Source organism: Pithys albifrons, chromosome 14 (genome assembly GCF_047495875.1).
Source record: "Pithys albifrons albifrons isolate INPA30051 chromosome 14, PitAlb_v1, whole genome shotgun sequence".
NCBI classification, from domain to species: Eukaryota; Metazoa; Chordata; class Aves; order Passeriformes; family Thamnophilidae; genus Pithys; species Pithys albifrons.
In genome coordinates, this window is record NC_092471.1 from 18841519 (window position 1) to 18852424 (window position 10906).

General features: G+C 55.7%; 1 protein-coding gene across 1 annotated transcript; it reads left to right on the forward strand.

Moving 5' to 3' along the window:
• Positions 1–2873: 2873 nt before the first annotated feature.
• Positions 2874–5580, forward strand: LOC139678486 (G-protein coupled receptor 12-like). Its single transcript, XM_071569351.1, has 2 exons — positions 2874–2953; positions 3967–5580. Exon 2 carries the CDS (start codon positions 3969–3971, stop codon positions 5013–5015), a length of 1047 nt encoding a protein of 348 aa, XP_071425452.1. The 5' UTR covers positions 2874–2953; positions 3967–3968; the 3' UTR covers positions 5016–5580.
• Positions 5581–10906: the final 5326 nt, after the last annotated feature.

Genomic DNA, 10906 nt, shown 5'->3' on the forward strand with positions numbered 1-10906 from the left:
TAATTACAGTGTCAGGCTTTGGCTGGTGTCTTTGACTGGCTTTGATTTTTACTCCTTGCTATTGAGTCTGTAATTTGAATACAGCAATAAATCATATTTAACATATTGTCAGAATGGTGTTGCAGGTACCCAGGTAGCTCAGGACATTATATATAACTTTAAAAAGTGGAGCCTCAAACATTGAAAATACTCTGTGTGGTGGCTCATCCTCACAGACACAGCAGGCCAGCTCTGGGGACATCATGCCTTGGTTTGAAAGGGGCCAGATAATGTCATTTCTGTCACCAGGAAACCTCAACCTCTTGGGACCCAGAGGCCCTGGCACAGATCATTTCCCCTTTCAGACAGACAGATGTGCCAGCCCTGTGCAGCTGCCAAGTCCTGGCAGCCCCTCTGCTGCTACTGTGTCCAGTATAGGTACCAACACCACTGAGAGGGTCAAGGGACATCCTAAAACAACTGCACACTAATGGGGAAATAATCTGGAACATGGGTGGGTAGCCAACACATGGGATGGTTTATACCCTCCTCATTCTGGTGCCAAAGATAGAGGAGGATGGAGGTTTGTTGGCACAGCCCTGAGACCTCTTTCAGCCCATATTGCCACCCAAGCCCTCCCTGGACATGCAGTGTCCTGGCCAGAATGCCCGGGAGCCTCAGGGCCACAAAGTCCAGGTGTGGGGCCACCTGGGGCAGTGGGACACGGGCAGCATTTCACCTGCTGAGAGTCAGGTCTCTGCAGGATCCAGGCACAGGAGGAGGAAAAGACTCTGCCAGGGCTTCCCAGTGTGTTCCCTGCACCTGGGGGGAGCACAGGCAAGGGGAAACCCCCCAAAACCTCCTAAAGATGTAGAGCTGCTACTCCCTGGTGGACAAGCAGTGCCCAGCACTGAGGTGAGTGCATGGAAAGGGGACAATTCTGGAGCAAAGCAGGGAAATACCTGCTGGGGAATGGTACTCACCCCAGGACGTAGGAAAACTATCCTGAGATTGTGCCAAACTTGTGGGATGACAAGGGAAGGAACTGACAGTGGAGAAGGGATGTGTGGGGCTATCAGGGAGAAAAGGTGTTCGTGAAGGGTGGGACACTGGAGCGAGCAGGAGGGCCAAGGGAACTCCAGCGAGCCCATGGCGTTTGGGATCAGCTGAGACCCTCTGGGGCGTGTGTGTCTGTGCAAGAGGCAGCTACAGGTGAGAGGATCCGAGCCTCAGACACTGAAAATGCAGTGGCTCATCCTCACAGACTGGGGCAACTGGGCGTCTGAGGGCACACACTGGCGGAATGCACTGTGACCACCCCTGCTCAGCTTTGGTGCCAGGCAGGGCATGTGCAGCCACTGGCTGGGGCAGCAGGGACATCCCTGCTCAGCCTGGCGGACACCCGTGGCCCCTCAGCCCGGCTGGGCTGAGACCACCCGCGTTCACCTCAGCCTGGGGTCCCTGTGTGGCTCTGAGCCCACGGGCTCGCATCCCCTCTACGGCTCCATCCAGCCCGACTCCCGCACCCACGTCCCGGCAGACGTCGCTGCCGATGGGGGAAGTCAGGCAGAGCTCCTCACCCGCCTCCCCTTTCCCGGGCGGTGCGTAATTACCGGGAGCGGGAGCGAATTCATTCAGCTCCTCGCTCGGGTTTCCTCCGCCCCTTCTGATGCTGCTCATGTCACACACCGCTCGGTCACGCGCCCGGCGGCCCCAGGTAGATGACGATTCAAGTCCCCTGGGACGGGGCTTGGCCTGATTAAGAACCCAAATGCTCCAAACTGGGGTGGTTTGGATTCAGCCAAAATCTCTGACATTCACCTAAATATCTTTGAACGCGAGGAGCTGGAAATCCTCCCCAGCGCTGAGCTCACCGCACTGCATAGTCACAGCCTGGAAGAGAGAAGGGGATGCAGGAGTGAAGCTGGAGTGTTATGAAACCAGTAGGAAAGCAGGGAGAAGGTGTAGCTGAAATCCAAGAGCTGAGCATCCTGCTTTGATGGTTCTGCTCCCGAGCTCAATCAAGGAGCTATTTGTGGCTGGGAAAAAGAATCGTGTCTTTGGGATTTGTTCCCTTCCAGGCTGATCCTTTCCCAAACAGGCAGGAATGAAGCTTTGGGCATGAGTTGGTGGGCGGGTGCTGCGGTGAGGGGGACAGACCCCCAACCCACCGTCCTCGTGCAGGTGTCCCCGCACAGGAGGGCAGGTGCTGGGCTGGACAGCTCACGAGAAGCTTCCCGGGTGCCGCTCCTCCTCATCCCCACTTTCCGCTGGCTGGAGCGAAGCCTGTGTGGGGCGGAGGCTCTGGGTGTGATGTCTTCCTAGAGAAGGGATGCACCTACCCCAGGCTGGCTGCGCAGGACGCCCCAGCACCGCCAGCTGCCATCTCCTGGGGATGCGGGGGGGACTGACGATGCCAAGCCTGGGCATTGTCCTTGAAGAGCGGGGCGTCGGAGCCGCGCCACGCCGGATCTCCCCCCTCCCTTCACATCCCCGCGTCCCTCGGCACAAGCGGTAAAAATAAGCCCTGCGATGCGCCGGGGCCTGGCTGGAGCCCAAGCTGCATCCGCAGGACGCAGGTGCAGCGGGCCCCGACCTTGGCGAGGTGCGTCGGGGTGGCGGGAGAGCTCATGAATGAACGGCCGGCGGGGCGGGTGCGCGCACCCCCCGCGTGCTTGCGGGTGTGGATCGAGATGTGGAGCAGCGAGCCAGCCTTGTTGTTATTCTGATCACAGCGGCTCTGATTCACAGACTTGGATCATGAATATAAGTGAAGACTTTGACGTCAGAGTTGAGATTTATCAGCAGATCCAATGGGGCAGGAATATTAAGTGCAAGTCGATGCCAGCTCTCTGCCAACGCTATTAGCGATGCTCACCGAGGAATGAGGCTTCGCACCAAGGACTGGAAGGACTGGGAAGGAAAAAAATAAAAACGGGGGGGGAGCAAGCTGGTCCTCGGGCATTAAAATCAGGTAAAACAACAGCCTCCGGCGTCGGGGCTGCATGCGGGCAGGGGAGGTGGTGGCGGCGGGGGATGGCAGAGGCTGCGGGCAGAGCCCCCCCGACCTTCACACGTCGGCTGCCCACCTTGGGCGGGGGGACTTGCTCTGCCAAGCAGGGCAGGATGTTGCAGCCGGCTGGGAGCATCTTGCACCAGCCTTTTGCAAAGGAGGGGAAGGTAGGGAGGAAGGAGAAAGTTAACGCAGGCTGTCCCTTGCCGCTGCCTTCCATCGGCGGCTCCGCATACAGGCGCTGGCCTATTAATAGTGTTTATTTTTACTCACTGCACGCAAAAAAGAAAGGGCTGCGCGGGGGGAGGGGGTTGGGGGGTTTGAGCTATAAATAGGTAGCAAAGGTGGCCCTGCCCCGGGGAGAGGAGGAGGGGGCGGCCAGCGCTTCACCGGGTGCGCAGCGGCTGCAGCCCCTGCACGGAGCCGAGCGCACGGAGGCGGCTGCGGGCAGCGGGGTGATGAGTTGTGCTCGGCCTCAGCCCGGCGGGAGGAGCGGGAGATAGCGGCCAGGGGTGCGTGTGGGGCGGGGGGCACGGCGAGCCCCGGCCCGCGGGTCTGCGGGGTTGAATGCCGGGGAAGCTGCAGTCGGACTGGGGGGAACGGACGGGGATGCGGCGGGCGGGGGCGGCCGCTGAGGGGCGCGGGGTGGGTGTCCCGGGGCACGGGGTGGGGGTGTCCGGAACCCGGTGGGGGGCACGGGGTGGGGGGCTCTGGAAGCTGGTGGGGGCTCGGGGCAGGGTGTCCCGGGGCTGGGTGCGGGGCGCGGGCGGGCGGCTCCAGGACGCGGGGCGGGCTCGGTGGGGTCTCCCCGGGCTCGGTGCAGCTCTCGGCGCGGGGGTCCCCGGGCTCGGGGCGGGGGTCGGCGGCTCTCCGCGGGCTCGGGGCGGGGCTCTCCGGTCTCGGCGCGGGATCGGGGTATCTCTCCACCGGCCGGTGCCGCTGTCGCCTGACCGCCCCTCTGCCTCTCTCCCCAGCGATGCTGCACGGCCCCGCCGCCATGGGGGAGCCGTGGCCGCCGCAGCCGCAGCAGCAGCGGCTCTCGGGGCCCGGGAACGCCTCGGAGCCCCCCGCCTGGCCCTCGGCGGCGGCCGGGCCGGGCACGGCGGCGCCGGGCGGCGGTGGGGCCGCGGCCGCGGGGTCCGTGAGCCCCTGGGACATCGCGCTGTGCGCCACGGGCACGGCGGTGGCGGGCGAGAACGCGCTGGTGCTGGCCGTGCTGTTCTACACGCCGAGCCTGCGGGCGCCCATGTTCCTGCTGATCGGCAGCCTGGCGCTGGCAGACCTGCTGGCCGGGCTGGGGCTGGTGGCCAACTTCGCCGTGCGGTACCTGCTGCGGCCGCCCAGCGAGGCGGCGGAGCTGGCGGCCGCGGGGCTGCTGCTCGCCGCCTTCTCCGCCTCCGTCTGCAGCCTCCTGGCCATCACCGTGGACCGCTACCTGTCGCTGTACAACGCGCTCACCTACCACAGCGAGCGCACGCTGGGCTTCACCTGCGCCATGGTGCTGCTGATGTGGCTGCTGTGCCTGGGCGTGGGGCTGCTGCCCCTCCTGGGCTGGAACTGCCTGCGGGACCAGAGCGCCTGCAGCATCCTGCGGCCCGTCACCAAGGACAACGCGGCCGTGCTGGCCGTCACCTTCCTCCTCCTTTTCGCCCTCATGATGCAGCTCTACCTGCAGATCTGCAAGATCGCCTTCCGGCACGCCCAGCAGATCGCCGTGCAGCACCAGTTCATCGCAACGGCGCAGGCCACCTCCACCCGCAAAGGGCTCTCCACCCTCTCGCTCATCCTCGGCACCTTCGCCCTGTGCTGGATCCCCTTCGCCATCTACTCCCTGGTGGCCGATTCCAGCTACCCCGCGGTCTACACCTACTCGCTGGCGCTGCCCGCCACCTGCAACTCCCTCATCAACCCCATCATCTACGCCTTCAGAAACCCAGACATCCAGAAGTCGCTCTGGCTGGCCTGCTGCGGATGCATCCCCTCCACGTTCTCCTCCAGACCAAGGACATCCAGCGATGTGTGAGGACTGAGCATGAGCCAGAGGTGCTCCCTTGCTCTCCTCCTCCTTCTCTTTTTCCCCTCTGTCGTTATTGTTTCCTACCGGGAGGAACCCCCCCCGGTCAGCACATCTCGTTCCATGGAAAGATGGTCAAAAAGAGAAAAAAAGAAAAAGGGAAAACGAAGGGGGAAGGAAAGAGAGAGAACGGAATGATAATGGTTTCCTTTAGAAATGTTATTTTCTTACACATTTTATTTTTTATTTAAAAACACAAAACACCAAAAAAAAAGAAAGAAAGAAAAGAAAAGAAAAAGGATCCTCATACGATGGCGTTTGCCTGCTCTCGGGGTAAGGAGCCGGGGGAGCAGCGGGCCCTGTCCGGGGGTCCCAAGCCTCGGGGGCACATCCCACGGGAAGGCCACAGGAGCGGGGGCCGGGCAGGAGTCCTGTGCCCCCCGGCGGGGCTGGTCCCCAGGCGCGGGGTCGCTGTGCGGGTCGCCCACCCCCTGCGATCAGGGCTTGCGATGCTATGCAATAACGGGGGGCGGCGTTCAGCACTGCGGGGGGACAGCTCCGGCTGCGGGCGGGGCGCGGGGCCGCCGGGGCTGTGCCGGGTGCGGAGCTCCGGGAACCTGAGGGCAAGAGACTCTCTAGGTTTGCCTGGTGTGGGCTGTCGCAGGGATGGGGTACCCAGGGAATCCGGCCCGTCCTTCCTCCCACAGAGGCGTCTGGGGCGGGGTGAGGGCTGGTGGGGTGCGGGTGGGGAGGGCAGGTGGGGTGCCCTGCACCCCAGAGGCCAAGGAAGGGCTTTCCTGTCTCACTGGGGCTCTGGGGTGATTCTCTCCCTCCTCTGTACTCCCCTCCACACTGGTCGTTTACATTGGGGTGGGATTTTGATCCAAAGAGGGGTCTGGGCTTGCTGGGGTCCCCGAGGGGGAAGCCTCTGTAACCACACATGTTGTTGGTGATGCTGCCAGTTTAACCTGCTTCACTAGCAAAGCAACGGGCCCCTCTCATTCCCCTCCTGTGTGATGTGCTTTGTGGTGTTAGTGAGACCATGACAAAGTGTCCTTTATCTTGTGCTTTCTTTTGGCCGGGAAGTGGAATGGTGCGTTTAATAAAAAGCAAGCGAGAAACCAAGAAACCCCCACAGAGATGGCAGGGCTGGGGATGGGCACCCAGGGGGGTTCAGGGCAGAGCTGGGGGATGCTGCTGCAGGGCCTGGCATGGCAGCAGCTCAAGAGAACCCTCACCAACTGAGCCTGCTATGCCAAACCTTCTGCTTTCCTTCAGAGAAATTGTTGTGATGTTGGAGAGGGGCTTTGGACAAGGGCCTGGAGTGACAGGACACAGGGAATGGCTCCCCACTGCCAGAGGGCAGGGTTAGATGGGAGATTGGGAAGGAATTCCTGCCTGTGAGGGTGGGCAGGCCCTGGCACAGGCTGGGCAGAGAAGCTGTGGCTGCCCCATCCCTGGGAGTGTCCAAGGCCAGGATGGACAGAGCTTGGAGCAACCTGGGACAGTGGAAGAAATCTCCTTGCTTTGTGGGGCTGCAGTGGATGCAAAGGCACTTTATGGCTGGGTCCAGACAGACCTAAGTGTATTTTCTCTCTGGATCTGTGCAGAGAATCTCTTGCTCCTTGGAGCTCAGTGCACATGAGAAAGCTGTGAATCTCCAAAGTGTGCCTGGGGCTTGGACTTACTGTCTGCCTTTGAAAGGTGGCCACTCTCTCAGTTTTTTGGTTTTGTGGTTTTGTTTTTTTCATTTCCTTTCTCTTTGGACTACCTTGGGCAATGGGCAGGAGGCACAATATTGAGTCAATGTAAGTTTTGAAGTAAATATATATATATATTTAACAAAGAGTAATATTTATACAAACACTTTACTCATTTTATTTCTTTTGGTTTCGTAAGTGCAGCCAGATCCCTGCAGATCCTCAGTGTGAAAAATTCAATAGCTTAAACCATTGTGAACATTTTGAAATTACTTTATACAACCACCCTATCCAGAAGACACGATTTGTTTCTCTGGGCAGCTCATCTTGTGTCTTCAGGTGAAATGTAGTTTAACTAATCAGCTCTAGAGAAACCTGGACATGAAAAAAGTTGCATTTTCTTGGCTTTCCAGTAATCCTCTTATTGCTGAAGAGCTCAATTTTAACAATGTTTTGGGGTTTTTTGGTTGTGTACTTCAAACTAGTCTCAGTTTGAGAGACCCATCAATAAGCTTTGCCAAAGTCAAATAAGAATCAGTGGAAAATGGTTTCCCCCCGGTGGCCCTCCACAGTAATAGGTGGAAGATTTGGGATGTGGGAGCTAAAATTGAGGACACAGCTCCTGCCAGACAGCTGAGGTGGAGAGCAGGTGGGGATGCCCTCAGAGAAACACTTGGTACTCACCCAAACACCTTCACAGCTGCCTGAATTCTGGTCCTTGCATGAAGGAGGCTCTTGTTCTGCTGCTCTGGCACAGCTCATGGTCAGTACCAAGGTGTGGCACCAGCAGATTCCATGCTCAGAGCTGGTATAGAACAACAATCTCATTTTTTCTCAAGTGATGATTTAGCACCTCTCTCTTTGAGGTGTTAAAGGTGTCCATGGAAGTTGTTAAAAACACTTGTTATGATTCAGGAAAAGCCTCAAGAAATCTATTCTAAAAACTATTTTGACAAATTGGCATTTTTGCAGTCTTTCCCCTAAGTAAAAATAAAGATATTTTTGGGGTGGTTTTTTCCTTTGCTGTTTTTTCTCTCCTTTCTTTTTAATCAGTGGAAAGGAGGGAAAACAAGGAGAAGTGAGGCAGAAGTTAAAGAGGTTTAGGTTCTCATGCCATGCAATGTGTTGTGGAAATCTCTGACCATTTCACTGCACCTTTGTTTTTGGCTTGTTTGTGTTCTGATTTTGCTTTTCAGTAAGAAAATCTTCTACTGGAAAAGTTTTGAGTGACAATGTTGGACACCAGTGAGGATGTTGGATCCTCCTTATGCTGGACATCAGGAGAGCTAATTTAAAACCTTAAATTATTGAGGAAGTTCGTGGTGGTGTGTGCAGGGAATGCCCTGGTGTTTGGGGTCCTTCTGTGCTGGCTTTGGGCCATGTGGAGTGTGCAATCCAGGGCCTGGCTTTGGATGAGTTGCCCTGAACAAGGAGCAGCTCCCAGGAATGGATGATGATTGGGAAGCACTGGAAAATAAAAGGGGTTTTTCTGCTGGTTCTCTGTGGATTCACTGAGGATTCAAACCAGGTTCCAACGTGGGGAACAGAGCTGAGCAGCCCCTGTCTGCCTCCTGGGCACCATGAGAAGGACACAGAGCAGCTGGAGTGTCCCACTGCTCTGCATTCTCTGGTATTGGATGTATTGGGAGGGTTAGGCTGGGATTCCCTTGTCACTGGAAAAGCTGAGGTCCCTAAAAGCCTTATTATTGTGCTTTTCAGATGGTGCAAAGCTCCAGTGGTAGCTCTGCAAAGCACAAGGTCTTTGCTGGTTGGAAATTTGCAGGTGTCCTTTGATTTTCCTGGAGCCTCCATGGCCATTCCAGGTGGAAATGGGACCTTCCTGGAGAGGGCTGGTTGGTTTTAGCTGGGGAGACCTCTCTGTCCTCACCCTGGCCCAGATCCTTCCACTGTGCCTTCAAAAACTGACCTTAGCTTTTGATAAAAGCTGAAGGCCCAGAGCTTGACCCTGCTTATATTCATGTCACTGCTGGACTCTACAGGAGCTGGTCTAGATCCACAGCAGAAGAAACAGATGGAAAATTGGTCCAGAGTTATGAGGAAAACGGATACATGAGTTATCCCACCAGCCCCAGGCCTATGGCAGAGAGCAGCATGGCCAGGAAATGGGTCCACTCCTTATTTGGTTGTTTTATTTACATGTTTCTGTGTGCCTTTGGCTTCTCCACCAAACAAACAACAGAACACAACCCCCCCCCTCCCTTGTAAAATGTACAGACTCTGCCAACAAAGCTGCGTAGTTTTATTTTGGTTTTGTTTTCTTTTTCCATCTTGGTCAGTTTGGGACTTTGAGAAGGGAAAATGTCTCTCTTTAGCCAACTTCATATCAGTAACCAGCAGTAAATATCTCAAGGACCTCACTCCTGGTGTGGCAGTCCCGAATTGTTCATATCAAAGAGTATTAGTTGAACTTCGAATAAACCTCCAAGAAACCATTACTGTTCTCAGTAGGCGATGAAGTACCTTTTTCTTGTAGAAGCATCAAATTTGGGGTGGGGAGGTCTTTAAGAAGCCATTGATCCTGGAAATCACTTGTATTGGTGTGTCCTGACCAGCATCGAGGTCTCACGTCATTGTTCCCGGTGAATTAGCAGTTCACGCCTAATTGTCAGGATAATTGTTGAATGCACATGGTATTTCCTTGTAACTCCTCCTGTTCATGCACATTCCCTCTTGTTGGGGTGAGACACCTGTACCACTTGTACCTCTCCTCTTGCCCATGCAGTTGCCCACTGCAAAATCCCCCTAAAGCCTTCCCACTGCCCCTGAGCCCCGGGAATGGAGCTTTCCCATTCCCACCGGAAAACTCTGCAATACAGAGCATTACAGAGAGAAAATGGGGCTTTCAGTCGAGAAGACACAAACTGGAACAGGTGTGCCAAAGCCCTTTTGTCCTTGACTTTGAGGCATGAGAATAAATTGTCTCCAACTCCAAGGGCAATAGTTGCCTTCACAGACTCTGCTTGATGGCAAGAACCCCAAGGTTGTCCCCTGCCAGTCTGAGGATGCTGCAGTGGGCAGGATGCTGATGTCTGACTGTGTCACTGGGCACTGAAACCACAAGCACAGGTTTATGGCCTTATTGTGGGATCTGAGAGCTGGAAAACTGCTGGTTTGTGCCAGGAAAAGCTCTTTTCCAGCTGGGCAGTACCTGGGTGAGGATGAGGCAGTGGTGGCTGCTTGTCCTTCTAAGCCTGTTGCCACCAGGCCTCTTGGCTCTGCCTTGCCTTTCTGCCTCACCGCAGTGATGAGGACTGGGCTGGTTTCTGCTGTCCCTGGTGAGCAGGTCAGAGCACACCAGCCCCAGGACATAGAGCATCCTCTCTGGAAAGTGAATCCTCCAGCTTGCAGGGAAGGGTGAGTTTCTGGTGGCAAAGCCCAGCAGGAGACTCTCCCAGAGCCAAATCCTGCTGTGCACCCACCCCAGTGGGGCTCAGCCCCAGGTCAGGCTGGACAGGCTCCTGTGTCTGTCAGCAGCACACACAGACAGAATGGGAATCCATGGCCCCTGTTCCCTGCCTCCCTCCCAGCTGATTCCCCAGGAATGAGGCCATTCCACAGCAATCAGGACAGAGACCTGTCTTGCTGTCAGTGTTTTCATGAGCCTTTTAACTTGACTGGGAAAGTTGATCTCAAAGAAAAATGTACAGTTATCATTCAATTATGGTTAAATCGAGCCCCGTTGATGCACTTTATGAACGAGTGAAAACAAATCAATGCTGTTATTGCACTGTATCTCTATTGTGTATAATATTATACATTCATCTGTAAGAGTAATTTATTTTTATTACTGTAAATAAAACTGTTAAAGTGATTTGTCAAGAGGATATCCAAAAATAGGGGGAAGGGGGTTGAAATTAAAACATTTGAAGATCTGGGCTCCTGTCCCAGGTATGTGCCATACTGTATGTGTGTCTGTGTTTTTATTTCAGCTGAGGTGAGTCTAGGACAGGACTCTGCTTTCCCTCCCCCAGGACTGGGATCAGGATGAGGTGGATGAGAACAAGAACTGCTGGAGACACTGAGGGGTTGGGAAGGAGCAGCTCCTGCTGCTCAGAGCCTCCAAGCACAAGGATGGAGGTTGTTCCATCAGCAAGCCATTCCCTGCCCTCTGATTAGGGAGTCAGGGATTAGACATCAAGGGAATTAGTTGATCTTTGAGGGCTTGATTCTCCAAATGAA